Consider the following 18,332-nt stretch of genomic DNA (forward strand, 5'->3'; position numbering starts at 1 on the left):
TATTAAATATCACAGACAAGGTGTAAACTCGCTATGTAAATACCGGTGTATCGGTTTGAATGTAATTCTTAAATTTGCCACTTTTAATCGTAGAGGGCATACCAAACGTCTGCTTTTTTTTTACACAATCGGTATTTCAGACTACCGGATACGAAGTTCCATAAGCTGTCCAGTGAATCCTGTTTTTCGTCAGTGATGTCACTAAAAAATAGCAAATAGGAGCCTCATCTGGCGACGAAATCAATAACTACCATGCAACGGACCACAAGCTTTCTAAATCTGTGTCCGCGGAAACGCAATGAAAGCACAGCCATCTAACGGTCGCGGAAGGAGTGGGAAAATAAGTTTCACAGACTTAAGATACTTAAGCTGTGTAAGTTTCCGTATCTCGATTGTTTCGTAGCTCTATTTGTGAACACGTCAGGAGTTAACGTATACGTCCGTAACATTGGTCGGTGAATGATCGTGGAAAAAATGGCGAAGTTCTACGCATAAAGTCGATCGTCAACAGAGTTGACAGAAACTTATGAAATCGGCTAATGTCAAACGTGACAGGCGTAATGTACGAAAAATGTTCACTCTAGTCCGCGCCGCCTTGGTGCGTTTTGTGTGATCGGCTGGATTGCTTTGCACAAGCATTCGGAATTGGGAGAGGAAGCAACGGAAGAAAAAAAACGGGGAACCTGAAAATTTAGGTGGTTACGAAACGTCATAGATCACAACACGGAACGGGCCACTTCAAGGCAAGACGTTCCACTTCGTTCTCAGTGGAGACTTCGAAACATAAAAATAGTGATAATGCGAACGACTGTGTATCACCGGGTTCAACGGTGGAGTCGCGATGACCTGATTCAATCCTCTCGCTCTAAAAGTGTATTCTGATTTTAAATCGTGTGTCGTACAAGGTTATGTGCAGTTATGCGTCTGACATTTGGATCCCTTGCAAACGTTCGTCAAAGTGAATCATTTAGCCGTATTTGGCAGTTAGTGCGACTTAAAGTTACGATTGATTTCAAGTTGTGTAGAAAGACCAATTTATGTTTCTTTAACGATGTTCTGCTGCTCGAATTTTTCTTAAAAGAATCTCCCGAAATACTACACGAAGTAAAGTCGAAGTACTAGCTGCCTAGAGTTGAGTGTAATACTATCGTTTTTTATATCCTATTAACGCGATCGTGGAAACACCACTCGCTCGCATTTGCAGTAATTGATGCTTAGCTTTCTTCTATTGTTGTGCAATAACGTTTATGACGTGTCATAGTTACTTCGTAATATTAGCTCCTTACCTGGCAAAATGCCTAAAAAGTAGTTTCATATCTATTACACTGCTTTGTTGAAATTGAAAAATGAAGTATATATTTATACCAGTAAAGTAAAATAATTCTCATATATTTATTTTGAATTGTCATGTTACAGGTGTAACAAATGAGTCAAATAGAAATGGATCAGGAAACAGTATATGGAACACATGAAGACAGTCATGTGGTCATGTCGGAAAAAGTCCAGGCTCTGGCTGGCAGTATTTATCAAGAGTTTGAGAAAATGATAGCCCGTTATGACGAAGATGTGGTAAAAGACTTAATGCCGCTCCTAGTCAATGTTCTAGAATGTCTAGACATATCTTATACCGAAAATCAAGAGCGCGAAGTCGAATTAGAATTATTAAGGGAAGATAACGAACAATTAGTTACACAATATGAAAGGGAAAAACAATTACGAAAAACATCTGATCAGGTATGACATCAGTTTCTGTGATGTAATAGTTTTCAATATTAATATTTTGATTTGTCTAATGTACAATGGTTGTAAAAGAAATATAACACTTATGTTTTATCAATTAGAAACTGCTTGAACTTGAAGATTCTGCAGAAGACGAAAGGAAAGAACTTTTATTAAAAATTGATAGCTTGGAATCAATAGTAAGGATGTTGGAATTGAAGACAAAGAATTCACATGATCACGGTACAAATGTCAATGGCTCTACCAGTCCATTCCTTCACAGAACATCCCTCTACAGTAGAGTAGATTGTTTTTTTTTTGTTTTATGTTCATTTAATTGTTTAACGGGTTAAATTTGATTGGACATACTGGTATATAGATTTCTGCATGCCAATTCTAAATTTTTTTCATTTGCAAGTGCTTCATTTATCTGGGTATTTAAACTGGTGGTTGAGTTGCTGTTATATGTCTTTCTTATTAAATATTTTATTTCATTATTTAAAATGAAGTATATTTTTGTATTTACTGTTATTTAGGTTTAGAGTGTGTTCTGTCGTAATTAATCCATACAATTAAATTAATATTTTAGAAATGGAATTCAATTTTTGTGTTTGTTTAGTTGTTCGTCTTGAAGAGAAAGAGGCAGAATTAAAACGAGATTATACACGGCTGCATGAAAGATACACAGAATTATTTAAAACGCATGTAGATTATATGGAAAGAACAAAAATGTTAGTTGGAAGCACTGAGAGATTAGAAAATGCTACTAGCAGTCGTGGTCCATCCCGTTTACCACCTCTTGGAATGGCTCATATGTCTCGAAGTTCTGGACCATTGAGTTATGGTTTTCAGAGTTTAGAAACTAGTATGAATGAGTACGAAGTTCCAGAGGAAAGTCCACCAAATGCTGCTAATTTAAGAACTGAAATGTTAGATAGCAGTAGTGAAGCTGCTATAGAAACATCTGATAAAAGTCAATTAACAGATAAACCAGCACAAGAAAATAAAACAACAGCAATTTCTAGACGTACGTTAAATTTTTAAGCTTATCCGTTTATGTCAGACAATTCAATGATTATGAACAATCAAGTTTTAATATTTATATTATATCTTTTTATTTCACTTACACATAGATGAAAGTCCAGAAACAGAAGCACCACCTGTGTTAGTTACACCAACATCACCATCAAGAGTAGACAAATTGGCTACTATGACAAGTGGAAGGAGTAGGACAGAAAGAGAACAACGAAGTGGTAATACTTTATATCAGGAACTCAGTTTTCAGGATGCTGATGCACTGGGTGAAATGGATGAAGGGGCAGATATCACAGGTAATTATTTAAAAAATTTTAAATGTAGTTTGATCAAATTTTCCTTTAATTAATACTGCATCCCTAAAATCCTAGGTAGTTGGGTTCATCCTGGAGAATATGCATCGTCGGGTATGTCTCACAAGATAACTAAAAATTTAAATACATTCCTTATTAAACCTTCGAGTTCGAACTCATATGTGTACAGAAAAATTACTTGTACATGTGTGATGATTGACGAATCAAATAGTACAATACTCGTTTTTATGTTGAATCCGCTTGTCTTTTTTTAAACTAACAGCATCTATAAAATTCATAAAAAATTAATTTTCAAATCGAATTAATGTAATTTTTTATATTTTAACAGTTGATATTTCTAATCAATTACATTAGAACTCCGAAGTGTTAATGATAGAAATGATATAGAATTAGTGTAATATAAAAACACAATAATATATAAGATATACAACTGATATACTAATTTACTGATTTCTGTGTTTCATTGTTTGCATTTTTACCTCTACTCGGTGTCGCCATGTTTTGATTAAATAATCGCATGATATAAAATACCCTTCAGTCAGTGACAACTTCTTCGGTAAGATATTACTAATTTTATTTTCAAATTTATTATATTTAAAAAATTGATTCAACAACTATATTTCTAACGAGTCTAGTATTACTAAAATGATATATTTTATTAGGAATGGGCAAAGAAGTGGAGAATCTTATTATGGAAAATAATGAACTTTTAGCCACAAAGTGAGTATCCTGTGAATATTTCATCAATGTGCTGTCGTGTTAATTATGTATATATAAACTGTTTCATTTTGTAGGAATGCACTAAACATTGTTAAAGACGATTTAATTATTAAAGTGGATGAACTTACAAGGTAAATAGTCTTATAATATTATTCAGTTTTATAAACGACTTGAATTCCGTCGCTACTTCAAATTTGTATACATAGCGCATTTAGGAGATTGTTGATATTTAACTGCGACAGTAAAAAATATAACTGTCATTACAGAATTCTCTCATGATTACCATCATTATGTATCGTGATAAGTTTATCTTTGTGTGAAAGAGTCTAATAGCGATGAAAGGGGTCAATTATTTTATGATATAAATATGTGTAACATTCGTAATGAATTACGTTTATACGAATATACTTTTCAGTGAGCAAGAAATATTACGCGAGGAAGTTCGAGGTTTGCAACAAGCAAGAGATCGTTTACGACAAAAAGTTGCTACTCTTGAAGAAGAATTAAAGAAGGTTAAAGAAGAAGCCGAAGCAGCAGCAAAAGCAGCCAAGAGTGACGATGAAGAAGATGTACCTTTGTCACAAAGAAAAAGGTTTACTAGAGTGGAGATGGCTAGGGTACTTATGGAGAGAAACGAATACAAAGAACGTTTAATGGAGCTTCAAGAAGCAGTTAGATGGACAGAGATGATAAGAGCTAACAAGACTGATCCTTCTAATATATCGGGAGGAAAAGGTTCAGTGTGGAAGTTGTTAGTATCATTTGTATTAAATCAAAACTTCTACAATAGTACAGCTACGTCATTTGTACCTCACAAAATGGTTACGGTAAATAATCATTTGTTCTTTTTCTGTTTGTAGTTTTAGTAGTCTCTTCACGGGAACTGCGGACCGGGGACCCCTGGTTCGAGGACCACATACGTTATCTCAAATGAGGTACAGCGCACCAACAAATCAAGTTGTTCCAGTACCACCTTTGGACACTATGCGTAGACGTACGTTGAAAGGTCGCCATGAGATTTTCGACCAGGGAGACACCATGTGAGAAATCAATCAAATTCTATACACGCACTTAGATATTATTGTCAGTTTGACACTGAAAGCCTGCCAAATTTGTCTCTATTTTTTAATATAGAGACTCATTTCTCTATAATTATGCTCTCTTTTTTAATGTTAGCACAATACTGTGATTGTTCTACTAGGAAAGTTTTTATAAAAGCCATAACACAAGTTTAAAACATAAATTTATTTTATATTATTTTATTGAAGCTGTTTTGAGAACAGTGAATAGAGAAAGATTTTATACTCTTTTTTTTTTAAATGTCAGAACAATACCGTGATCGTACTACTATGAAAGTTTTTATAAAAATCATAACATAACTTTGACGCATATATTTATTTTATGATTTTATTGAAGCCGTTTCGAGGAGAAAGACTAAAGAAGGTTTTTATACTGTTTATGGGAGAAAATATCAGATCTAGATTTTCGAGTAATTTTTGAATCGACATCATCTTTGCAGATTAGAGTCCCCTTTGGTCAGTTGGGATCCATAATCTTTTGTCGCGACTCTCAATTAGTCTTGATCGCTCTTAAGAGATGTGAGTCAATTCTAAATAATTTTTTGCCTGAGCGAATTCCAAATGTGATGGTTGTTTAACAAATTGTCGTTAAAACTCCCACTTTACCTGCCATTTTTTTTTAATCAAAGAAATGACTATGGGTGTGTACATATATAAATAGGTATTGTGATCAAATGCACACAGACACAAACTTTCTTTTTCTCGTCAATTTGATCTTAATAGTATGTCTATTTTTAGTCATATTTTTCATACGTACAAGAAATTGTAAATTACTGTATGTATATTGAAATGAAACATATATATGTATGTATATATGAATTCACTATTTACAGTAATCATCAAATATCTGATTACAGTAACTAGAATTTAATGAAGTAAATTATCTGTTATTGCAAAGTCATGCTTAAAAAGCAATAGTTTTGTAAATAAAAGTTTGTACATTTTTGAAAGAAGAATAATACACGATCATCATTGATCAATAAATAAACGAAGTTTTGATTATATTATAAACTTGGCTTTTATTTCACTCTTGCTCTATGCTTTAATTTTTCGTTCGGGTTTCATCTTTGCCTCTCCTTCACGGTGTTGTCAAGATATACCTGGTATTTCTGGTTTTCGGTGGGGTGCTTATTGGCCAGCAGGTAAATCTGTTCTGCTCTATGTCTAACATTCCGCTTCTAAACCTTGGATATGAATATCAGTGTGCAAGTTATAATGAAGCTGAACATTAGATACGTTGGAAAGAACAATCAAATTAGGTCTTCATATCGATCGAAGAATGTGTCCAGTGATGAAGGAACTCTTCGTAGGAACAAATGGTTGAACAAACAACAGTGTTCAGTAAATTATACTAACTTCTATAATTAAACATTCTACTTTGATCATAACTGTACTTTACAATGAGACAATTAATTTATACTTAACACATTTTTTCAGATCTTCTGAAAAACTCGTAGCCAGACGTGCAAATGAACGAAGAGAGCAATATCGTCAAGTCCGCGCACACGTTAGAAAGGAAGATGGTCGATTACAAGCTTATGGTTGGAGTTTACCAGGAAAACCGAGCGCACCCGTGAGACAGCCCGTTCCAGTGCCAGTCTACTGTAGACCCTTACAAGAGTCAGAACCTGGCATGAAGGTATAGTAAAGATCTTAATCCTTTTACAGCGTAATAAATGAATCAGTAATGCCTTATCAGATGCACAGAGTAACTGATTTTAATAACATCATTAAATATTGCAAGAATTAGATACTTTGACCAACTTTTTCTTTTGAATGAAGAAGTTCAAAATGTGCAATTCTTGCAATACAAGATTATTATAATGTATAATAATATATATACAAGATCAACATAATTTACGCAATAATAATATAAACTTTTAATAAACTTTTTGCTATTAAATTAAGGAGTTCTATACACAGTGTTTTACCAGTATCCCTCTTGAACAATACTGTTCCATGCTTTGATAGTTTATTTGATTCTTACTCAGGCTACACTGTGAGGAGGTTAATTTATTTAATGGGTAGATGATTACTTATATTTTTTTTTCATCTTTAATTACATAGATATGGTGTGGCGCTGGTGTAAATTTAAGTGGAGGTAAAACACGCGATGGTGGTTGCATGATCGGAGGTAGTGTGTTCTATGCAGCTGAGGCTCAAGAAGTAAGTACTAATTCAAAGACCGAAGCTGAGGATGCTATTGAACATTTGGATAAGGAACTGCAGGAAAATGAAAACCAGAGGATAGAGGCAGAACGTTTGGAACAACAGCTCAGTTCTTTGGTTTGGATTTGTACATCAACTCAGAATATTAGAATGATGGCAAAAGTGACTGTGATAGACGCTAACAATCCAGCCGATATTTTGGAAGTATTTAATGTTTGCCAAGGACATTTACTTTGTATTGCAAGTGTACCTGGAGCCAAAGAGAGTGATTATGCTCAACCTGTTAATGAAGACCCAGTTCGAACTGCCAATGGAATAACAGATAATGACGATCATGAAATAAATGTTAGCGCAAACAATGAACAGAATAATCAGAAAAATAAGCAAGAAATTCAAGTATGTTCTGAGAAAAAAGATTCAAATAGTGCTTCTGAAGAACCAAATAATGAAAACCTTGAAAAATCTGATGATAGTAATCAGAATAATACAACCGAGCCGCAAAGTTTGGAAAGTGTAGATAGTGAAACAATAAATCTTGGAAAAGTACACTTTGTGAAAGTTAACGTAGAGACAGCATCTATACAAACAATTGATCAGGAAACTATAAATGAAGAGAAAGAAACAAATGAACCTGAAGAAGGTACTCCGATAGAAAAAATGTCTTCGATACAACCAACTATGTGGCTTGGGGCTCAAAACGGTGCAGTGTTTGTTCATTCGGCTGTGGCTAAGTGGTCAGTCTGTTTGCATTCTGTAAAATTAAAGGATGCCGCGCTCGCTATTGTGTATGTATACATAAACGTAATCAGTAGAAGATGTAATTCACTATGTAACAAAATTATATTTTTATGTAGACATGTTCAAGGCCGAGTTCTTGTCGCCCTTGCTGATGGAAGTGTAGCGTTGTTTAGAAGGGGTGTAGATGGTCAATGGGATCTGTCACAGTACCATGTAATCACTTTGGGTAGTCCACAACATTCAATCAGGTGCATGACCGCTGTTAGTGGTAAAACTGTATGGTGCGGATATAGAAATAAGATTCATGTAATAGATCCAGTTTCAATGACTGTTGAGGTATACACATGTATATTTATGTGTAAAAATAATATTACTTACGCACATATTGTACAATGCATTTATTATACGTAAAATACGGTTTCAGTGTACCGTAGATGCTCATCCACGTCGAGAATCACAAGTAAGACAATTAGCTTGGTTGGGTGAAGGTGTATGGGTCAGCATTAGACTAGACTCTACATTAAGACTTTATCATGCTCATACTTACCAACATCTTCAAGACGTCGATATAGAGCCTTATGTTAGCAAAATGCTCGGGACAGGGAAACTTGGCTTTTCTTTTGTTAGAATTACCGCGTTACTCATTTCCTCGAATAGGTTGTGGATTGGTACAGGAAATGGAGTGATAATTTCAGTTCCTTTGTCTGAAAGTAAGTGAAAGATTAATATTAGAATTATTAAAATTTTTCAATCGAAGAGTTTATTTTATGAGTAACTTTTTATACAACATAGGTGCTGGAGGTTCAATGGCAGTATCTAGAATTCAAGCCGTAGGTAGCAAAGGCGATGCACCTGGAGTTGGCGTTAGGGTCTTTGCGTCCGACCGTGGCGTTACACCTGGAAGTTTTATACCGTATTGTAGTATGGCTCATGCACAACTTAGCTTTCATGGACATAGAGATTCCGTGAAAATGTTCGTTGCAGTACCCGGTAAGTCAACAACTTTCACAATTAGTAAATTGTTATATTAATACGTATTATCTATGAAGTTTATTCAACTTTCACAGGTCATGGTGGTCAGAGTGCATTGTCAGATGGTTCTCAACCAGCCATGCTGGTCCTTTCAGGAGGCGAAGGTTACATAGATTTTAGAGTTGGTGGGTATCACATAGGCGTAATTCTTCTTGATATTAATCTGTTCCATTAATCATCTGCTTGAAATCTTTAACAGCATGAAAAATTAAGTTCATTGTATACATATAACTTCTATAGAAAAGATACTGTTAATACAAAATCTTTGCATATTATTTCGTTAATATTAAAGAAAGAAGAACCATGAAAGTATTATTTCATGCGATTATGATACTTCCAGCAGATGAGGCGGAAGACGAGAGTGACGTGGCTACGCATCTAATTGTATGGCAGTTGGTCAGGTATGCCCCCAGAGAAAACTGAAACGCGGTTAATGGGTATTTTTGTCGATTTACACAAGCATTTGTGCGACTGAATGGATCAATTATTTGTAATTGATCAATGAAACTATGTACTAACTGTTGAGAGTATGTTCTATGCACGGTGTAATGAGATTTAACTAACAAGTCCGCCAGTAGATAGATACTCTAACCTGACATTGAAAAGAATTTTATATTTCGTTTTTTTTTCCGAAGAGGACCGGTACATCAGACGTACTCATGTGAATCTATAAAACTTTCAATTATATTTGTTACTACCAGGTTGGAAGATCCAATTTCTTATAATTGTTTGCTTCTGTATAGCACTTCTACAAACTTATATTTTCATAATCTTTATTAATACAAAGAATACTGTGTCTGCACCTCCGTTTCTCAAAGCAACTATACACCGTATCATTATTTGCTTTCTTCATTCTCTGGGGGTCGGGAATTTCCAGCTGACATGCATTGTATTGTACAAAGAACGGTCGACAATCGCACTTCTTCTCCTAGTCGTCAAAGTTGGGCGTTTTTCAAATAAGTTTTTGTACAAAACATTCAAACGAAAAGTTCAACTATTACATATATCAGTAAAACATCAATTCATAAAGTATTGAGAATCAAATTCGCCCAACTTTGCGTACTATGAATCACAAATATTACCTTCCCATTGATGAATTTTTGTTTTCTTTTTAGGTGATGGAGATGACACAGAGGAGAGCATTGAACGGTCAAACAATGCTGTTACTGCGAATGCTGAAGAATACGGAGAACAAAGCCATCTGATCGTGTGGCAAGTGCAATGTCCTGTACCAGTGCCAATGAATGGCTAACCTAGAAACATTGAAAGCGTGCTGATCCCGGTGTATGATCCAGCTTGAATTTCTATATACGAAGGAAGCGTTCAAGTGGTTCTCGTTGCGCGTTTTCCAGTCATCAATAAATCCTTCTCACTTCATTTAAATAAACACCGTCGTACCAACGCTCTATCGAATCGGTTCCATTTGTATTAACAACTCTATAATGGAAATAATGGGAATATTCAGCAACGACGTAAAGGGAAGGATAATACTGTACGCTATCTCAGAGTGCTAAGGGATTATTTTCGACGTTTCTTGCACGGATGTTCGAGTGCCAGTAACCTGCCGCGTGGTTTCTCATGGCATTTAACGAGAGACGTGAATTCATTAGATGAGAAAACGATTTTTTAAATTAAAAGACCTAGAATCTCTTAACTTAAAGCTTAATAATCGTTAGCTTCTATTTAAAACGCGTCTTTTAAAGATACCTATCGGCATACCAATTCGTTTTTGCGCAACGATAACGTAACTTATCAAGGAAAATTATTTTATTAATCCTGCATGCATCGTTGCGTTGCTGTCGTAATATTTTCAATAAACAGAATCTGCTACGTTCATTTAGACGTATTCCGTGCTGTTGATGAGAAGAGCCCTGGGACGGCATAGGAATAAGAAGGGTCTCTTGCTATGTGTTTTTGTTCATAGTTTTGATTGGTTACGTGTAATCGCATTAATAAATAGTAAATTAATATCGAAAATAAGACAAGAAAAGATGAAAGTTGACCAATTAGAACCTCATTCCTCCCAGGGATCTTCTCGTGAACAACATGGGTAACATATATCGCGTCCTGTACGTAGAAGCTTCTAAATTATCTTGGAATCGGTCTTGATTAAATAATGCTGATAAATAAATAGCGTTTCTATTGCCACCGATCAATGTGATAACCGATAAAGATACGGGGCAATAAGTTTCCAAAGCTGCCGCGACGTTTGCTATTTTGATCGTTAATAATATCTTGAGTACCATCGAAAGGTGGGGAAATCTTCACACAGGGGTACGATGCGCAAATTAACTCGGGCAGACTTTAGGCATAATATTGTACATTGTTTCAGTTAGAGAATACATTATTTTCCAAACCTAAGTGGTTTAATTCGCGTCCAATATATACATACATCAAATGTAATATATTTTTTATGTTCTGCTAACAATCTGTAATGTCACGTTTAAAGCGCGTGCGCCAGCTTTCTTCGGACTTCATCGATAGTCTCAAAGAATGAATTTTCTGTACATAATCGTGAGATGTTTATAGCGCGTCGTGTAGATTCTTAATTTATGTTCTTTTTATATTCGTTGGAATCACATTCTTGTGTCGACGAATGAAATAGTAACTATTCCACGGTGGTGCAGAGCACACAATGAGAGTACGTCTATTTCTCGTTACTGACCGTTGCTACTTTACTTTCATCGTCAACACGCATAATTACACCCCCACCTCCCCCTTCAACTACCAAAGACGAGGAGCGACCTTTAATTGTATTCTTTGTACGAATTTCTAGTAAGGATGGTTTTAAAGTTGCGTGACTAGACCGATGTAGTAGCGAATTTTAACTAGACATACAAATTTATTGCATTCGGGATTACGAGAGAGTCGCCGGCTTACCAAATTTTTGTAAATTTCTTATGTTTAGCGTCAGAATGATATTCAAGGTGTGTGTACGATATGTAAGGGCTGCGCAAATATTATTGTGCGAGCTCGCTTTCGGTGTCGAGCTCGGAATTGTACCTGGCTCAGATGAAGCTGCAATGGCGTTAATAAAGAAAGTTGCGAAACAAGATTTCTCAATTTTTCATTGAAGCTCTTCGCAGTGATATTCTGAAAGAGATTATTGCTAATAGATGTGTAATTGCTGTATAATTTTTTATTTAAACTAGCGCTTAACTATCATGACTCCATTTATGCACACTTGACAATTAACGTTCTTATAAACAACTAGCTTATACATTGCTTTCTTATGTGGAGAAAAGATACAAAATGTATTTTTTACGCTCTCAAATGATAATAAAATAATATGATATTAACACAGTAATAACACTATTATTATTATTGTTATTGTTCTCTTACACTTCATAATTGTCATAGTGGCGCCATCTTACAATTTCTACAACACTAATGACACGGATTTACCAGTGCTAATGGCTCGTAAAACTTAGGACTTTCGCCGTAGATGGCGATACGAATATTTTTTAAATTTGCATTGATAAACAAATTAAATTAATTAAATTATACCGTAACTAACAATTGTCAATAAACAGCATCGGTTTAATAAATAATTCGACATTATTATTTAATACCACTGCCCATGATTTATGGCAATTTTTATACCTTTCGTATCAAATAAATATTTTAAGTATTACAGCATTTATACTTAATATAACCATAATAAATCCAATAGTTATTTTTGAATTTGCAAATAATTGATCATCAATGATCCCATTCGCGAAAACTGTATTCGTAGCACAGCTCCGCCAACTTGATTTGCTGTCCGAAATTCCGTTGAGCGACCTGAAGATTCCAATGGATGAAGTGCAGAAATAAATAGTTTGCCAAGTTCTGCTAGTCTTTGACGCTACTAGTGGGGAATAGGTTAGCAAATTTCTCTGGAATAGCGGTATTTAATACAACGTTTGCTGTTTGAGAAAAAGAATCAACATATTCGTCGCGTTTCTGGTACGCTTTGTATAAATATTATATTATTTTGTATATATAAATACGCGGTATGTTGTATTCCGTTATGTTGTGGAAAAATAATTGCCATTGCTGTGGGTCTCTTTCTGTTAATCGATATAGCCATCGATAATTAAATAATTATTAAATATCCTTTTAGAACGTTATGTATAGTAATCGATTGCCTCGAATTTAAAAAACTTGAACTACTGACCAAGAATAAGAAATAAATACTGAACGTTTATTCTCAAAAAGTTTATTATTTAATATTTTAAGTATATTATGAAACATTACGCAGTTTTAATATTTTTAATGTCAAGCGTATAATTTTGGAAATGAAAAAAGTATGTTTATTTTTCATCAGTTACATAGGGCAGAAATATAGTAGAAAAAAATTGCTTATGCAAAGCAAAAGTAGAAACTTCGCTCTTTATAACGAGTCTAGATAGACTGTTGTACGATTTTTATTACAAAGTTACAGGCGTTCAGAGATTGCAAACTTTTCGATTACACTGTAGATTTATAGCAAATCAACGTATTGAGTTTCCGTGACTCTACAATTTCTTAAGAGGTACTCGTTAACATCGCAACAACGAAAATGTTAAGAAAATCGTAACGAATGATAAAATCGTATTTTATAGCTCATGCACCACCTCCTATCGCTTCAATCTCAAGAAAAAAATATTGGTCAATGAATTGAAGCTTGAGCCAAGATGATCATTAGATTTTGAAAAACGATGTAACGATTTAAAAATGTTGCCTAGAGAGATTACTATTCCGTCTGATTTCGTACACACAATGGATTTCTTTGTTGCTTTTTGTTACAATTGGCTCAGTTCGCGTGACTCATTACGTTGGGTTCAATTCAATTTCATTTCGCGAAATGCATCGCATAAAACACTTAGTAAACAATTTTTTGTAAATATGCTTACACGGAGATAGAAAAAAGATCAGTAACCTTGTGAATACTACCACTACTCTGTAATTAGACATACATTACCATAAAAGATGATCTATTGAATAATTATTGACTGATAATTAGGAATTGAAGAGGTTCAAAAAATAACTATTTGTAACTATTATATATCAGTTCCGCGTGAAACAGTTCTGGAGAATTGAAATGAAGTCATAACTGTTATTATTAGGTATATCGGGTTTGAACTACGTATATCGGGTTCGGTTCTTCAGAACCGATATTACATCGGTTCTAAAACTATTATTTTTTAGTTTTGTGTGAAATGCAGAACCGAAATACAGAACGGAAAAGTAATAGTTACAGAACTGATATAGAACCGACATCGGTTTTGAAGAACTGGAACTGAAGTTGATGTACAGTGGATCACAAAATTATTCGCTCAGTCGATAGTGCGGTAAAGATAAATGAATTAACCATACAACGAAGAACTTTTTCAGATTTCTTTTAATGGATATACATTATTTACAGTTCAGTGTAACAAAATGGTATAAAAAAGTATAAAGTTTTGATTTATAATTGCAAAAAAAACGAATTGTGACAAATATCTACACTTTTTCACGCCACAAAATTATTCGCTCATTTCATAATAATTACTGTTTTAATTATTATCTTAATAAAATTAATATTTAGTGGGATACCCCTTCTGTTTTATAACTTCTGCTAGCCTTTTTGGCATTGATCTCACTATTTTCTGTAAATAATTAACATCAATGTTTTGCCATTCCTCTTGTAATCTGTTTTGTAGTTCAGTTTTATTTTTAATTGAATGTTTACGTATTTTAGTGTCTAGTATATTCCACGCCATCTCGATAGGATTTAAATCCGGCGATTGAGGTGGAGTTTTCATTACTTTCGGGCAATTGTATAGCAACCATTCTTGCACTACTCTTGATTTGTGCTTGGGGTCGTTATCTTGATAAAAGTGGAAAATGTCTAAGATCCCCATCTTTTGAGCACTTTTCTTTAAATTTTCTTTTAAAATATTTAAATACATTATTTTGTCTATTATGTTTGTAATAATGTCCAAATTACCCACTCCATGATAACTAATGCATCCCCAAACCATTATATTGCCGCCTCCGTGCTTAACAGTACTGCATAAGTTTTTCGGATCCAACTCCGTGTTTGGTTTTCGCCAAACTTTTTGCGGGCCATCGGAACCCCAAATATTGAATTTGCTTTCGTCGCAAAAGATGACATTTTGCCAAAATTCAGGAGGCTTCGAAATATAGTTTTTCGCGAATTCTATTCTTTTTTTCCTGTTCATTTCACATATATAAGGCTTTTTCCTTGCTGCGCGGCCATTGTACCCATTCTTTCGCAGTGTTCTTCTAACTGTTTCATGGGAAACTTCTTTTTCAGAAAAGCCTTGAAGGAGTGAATTGATTTGGGTAGCACTTATTTTTGGATCTTCTTTAACTTTTCTCACTATAAATCGCTCTTCCGCGGAATTTAATAATTTTTTCCTACCACGGCCTGTTTTATTTTCTATTCGTCCTTCTTCTTTATATCGTTTTATAACGTATCGCACTGTAGAATAACTTTTGCAAACAATTTCCGCAATGTCCCTAATGGATTTTCCATTTTTCCAATGAAAAATAATGATTTTTCTAACTTCCAGATTTGTTTCTTTACTTTTTCTACCCATAATATTGAATTGTTGAGACAAGAAGTTACAAATCAAGATCAATGCTTTTTAGTCACTTGTCTACGGTATACTGACTACTTTTAGCGAAAAGCATAAACAAATGCCCACCAAAGCCACATTGATAGCATTTGTTTTAGTTGGTTCGCAACATGGGCGAATAATTTTGTGACGTGAAAAAGTGTAGACATTTGTTACAATTCGTTTTCTTTGCAATTATAAATCAAAACTTTATACTTTTTTATACCATTTTGTTACACTGAACTGTAAATAATGTATATCCATTAAAAGAAATCTGAAAAAGTTCTTCGTTGTATGGTTACTTCATTTATCTTTACCACACTATCGACTGAGCGAATAATTTTGTGACCCACTGTAGATCAAAACCGATGTACCTGATAACAGTTACGACCCCATTTTAGTTCTCTACAACTGTTTCAAAAACCGGAACCGAAATCATAATCGTTTTCAGTCCCTATCGATAATACTTTTAAAGTGTATGAGAGGTAACGAAAGTCTCCTTTTTTTAAATTTCTTTCTAACTTGGTTTTATGTTACCGATATTTTAATTTTCTTTACTGCTGAAAAATAACACATTTCAACAGAGATAAACATTGATGCAAGATAAACGTATTGATTATTTGTATGTTTAATTAAACATAAGTATTTCCGCGATTAGTATCCGAAAATCGGAGCTGCAACCGGGCACTAATCGAGCAGTGGTGTTGATTCCAAGTTGGGATAAGATTTGAGTCGAGCTGCTCTGTTTGTACTCTGTAGAAAAGGAAGGCGCGAATAAAAGAACGAGAGATCCGAACTTTCGAAAGTAAAAACAAACAGATAATTGAGGGGACATGAACCCATTAAATATTTTTATTTTTCACTTTTAATGACTGAAACTTTTATTAATTGAATCGTGAGGTTGTTCAATTATATACATTAAAATATACATTAAAACGAGGCCAAACACGATATATTTTGGAACATATTTACTTATTTAATAAATTTAAGTAATTTATTTTCTTTTAGAAAATTGTGATTTGAAGTATGTCATATTTGGACTTCTTATAATCACAAGAATCTCACAATTATGTTAATAAAAGTTTAATTTACAAAAAATTCCTTATGAAAAGATTCTATCATTGCTTTAACATTAACTCATCGATATTTATCATCAGTGAACAATGTTTCATATTACAACTGCTCAGTCGTTGAGCTTCATTGCTTGCTGGGGAGACTCCACCGTCAGTGGTGGAAATTCACAGATCGGATCAGGTAAATACTAATCGCGAGAATATCGTAACTGTTGCAAGAACTGAAACCAGTATTATAACTGCTTTGAACTTCCGCCGATAATACTTTTAAAGTATATAAGAGATAACGAAAAAGTATTCTTTTTTTTTAATTTCTTTGTCACTTGGTTTTATGTTATCGATATTTTAATTTTTCCTACTGCTGAATAATATCGCATTTTAGCGGAAATAAACATTAACACAAAATAAACGTACTGCTTATTTGTATCATTGATTTTATCTAATTGGCAATACTAATAAATAGTCATGAAAATTCTTACTCGCGTTTAGCTATATTGGTTATATTATTTATATCACTAACATTCAATGATGGAAATTACAGTGTTGAAATCTTTATTCTAAGGATTTGACGTTTTGAATGGTCTTGTTGATATTTCATTCTGCACAGTAAATATTTATTGCGCTTCGGATTTCTATTGTATTGGTAGATTTTAAAGTATTCTTTAGAGGAAGTCGTGATTCGCTTTGAATGAATCACCGACTAATTACTTCGTGCTTCCCACATTCCTTTAGTAACAATTTGGTGCAACAAAGAAGGGAGAGAATGATGCCAGTATTAAAGTAAAGATACCAATTTAAATATTTGAGAGAAGTAATTTAATTAAGACAGCGCGGTAGCCGACCATTCTCTGCAAAAGTATTCCGGCGGCTAATACGGCTAATTTTAATGCATGGTTGCCTCCTAAGTGATTAGTTTTTAATTCAATCAGAACGGAGGCGTTCATTTTATGCCGCGGACGATGCATACTAAAGTTTCGCCTGGTAGATATGCTAGTTTAGACGTAATTTTACTTTTTATTTCACCGTCCGACTCGATGAACACGAGTTTTCCGTTTTCTCTATCGCAACAGATATTTTCTCTGTTTTGCGTAACGGCGTGCTGTTAATGTTTTTTTATCCAACTTTAAGTAACTGACCGTTGCGGTAACAAAATCGTAGATTTCTTAGACGCGTAGAATGATTCCGGTGAATTTTTCGTTATAGAAATCAACATGTGTTTTCTGATCTAGTATTTTTTAATTAGGAATCACTACGTTATGCAATAACATCTATGAAAGACCTTGATAATTTGAAATTAATAAAAAATAAATTATTATCAATTGAATTCTATTTATAGCCTTCAAATATCATTACACTGTGCTTATTTGACATTTGCTTTTATATTTGATGGATATTATAGACATGCCGACAAGGTAGAATACTCTGAATACACGGCATTGTTATTCAATGAAAATTAATTACTCGGTAATATTGAAACAAATGTGAATACAACCATTTCCATATACTGCAAATATCTATCTATGTATGCCATGCGTATTGACTTTAGAATTACAACGTAGTTATTCCAAGGTAACCCTACAAACATACTTTAATAAATTCAAAATACGTCGCATAAAAAATGTAGAACAAATTTTATTTCTTGTCAAAGCAAATTTTATTGCTTTGTAATGTCATATATTATTTATAGTTTTTTACTTCTTCTACTAGAATGTGTTGTCAGTTTCAATTTTAAGTAAGTATTCAGTGTCGTCAAGATAAAGATAATTTTTGTTTGCAAAAAATGTAGCACTTTGTATTTTATTTCCTTTGGGTTAACAGGCAGCGCTTTTAGTATGTTTTGTTCCATTTTATTTTTCAATCAACGAT

General features: G+C 33.9%; 1 protein-coding gene and 1 long non-coding RNA gene across 19 annotated transcripts in view; one reads left to right on the forward strand and one right to left on the reverse strand.

The window, feature by feature from the left end:
* Window positions 1-204: 204 nt before the first annotated feature.
* Window positions 205-11,859, forward strand: syd (JNK-interacting protein syd). Of its 15 annotated transcripts, none has more exons than XM_076371346.1 (19): window positions 221-743; window positions 1,417-1,734; window positions 1,842-2,016; window positions 2,339-2,746; window positions 2,853-3,050; window positions 3,126-3,161; window positions 3,607-3,624; window positions 3,731-3,788; window positions 3,863-3,919; window positions 4,204-4,539; window positions 4,649-4,828; window positions 6,305-6,506; window positions 6,935-7,821; window positions 7,891-8,110; window positions 8,199-8,484; window positions 8,567-8,764; window positions 8,842-8,931; window positions 9,147-9,207; window positions 9,922-10,070. In XM_076371346.1, exons 2-19 carry the CDS (start codon window positions 1,426-1,428, stop codon window positions 9,923-9,925), a joined length of 3,723 nt encoding a protein of 1,240 aa, XP_076227461.1. In that variant the 5' UTR covers window positions 221-743; window positions 1,417-1,425; the 3' UTR covers window positions 9,926-10,070. The 15 variants fall into 15 exon arrangements, with proteins under 15 accessions (XP_031836731.1, XP_031836734.1, XP_076227455.1 ...); XM_076371347.1 differs by having other exon boundaries at window positions 222-743; window positions 9,150-9,207; XM_076371345.1 differs by lacking the exon at window positions 9,147-9,207 and having other exon boundaries at window positions 223-743; window positions 6,935-7,033; window positions 7,088-7,821; window positions 9,922-11,859.
* The window catches only part of LOC116428791 (uncharacterized), a 42,175-nt gene continuing 26,825 nt past the window's right edge, over window positions 2,983-18,332 (reverse strand). Inside the window, exons 2-5 of one of the 4 annotated variants that reach the window (XR_004235350.2) lie at window positions 9,889-10,059; window positions 8,560-8,671; window positions 8,322-8,478; window positions 2,983-3,179 (exon numbers count right to left, since the gene is read on the reverse strand). This is a non-coding gene — a long non-coding RNA (uncharacterized LOC116428791). Of the gene's footprint in view, window positions 3,180-7,901; window positions 8,049-8,152; window positions 8,479-8,550; window positions 8,672-9,888; window positions 10,060-18,332 lie in introns of those variants that run through there. The other 3 variants (XR_004235353.2, XR_004235348.2, XR_004235352.2) reach the window with 3 other exon arrangements.

The sequence above is a fragment of the Nomia melanderi genome, chromosome 10, assembly GCF_051020985.1.
Source record: "Nomia melanderi isolate GNS246 chromosome 10, iyNomMela1, whole genome shotgun sequence".
Taxonomy (NCBI): domain Eukaryota; kingdom Metazoa; phylum Arthropoda; class Insecta; order Hymenoptera; family Halictidae; genus Nomia; species Nomia melanderi.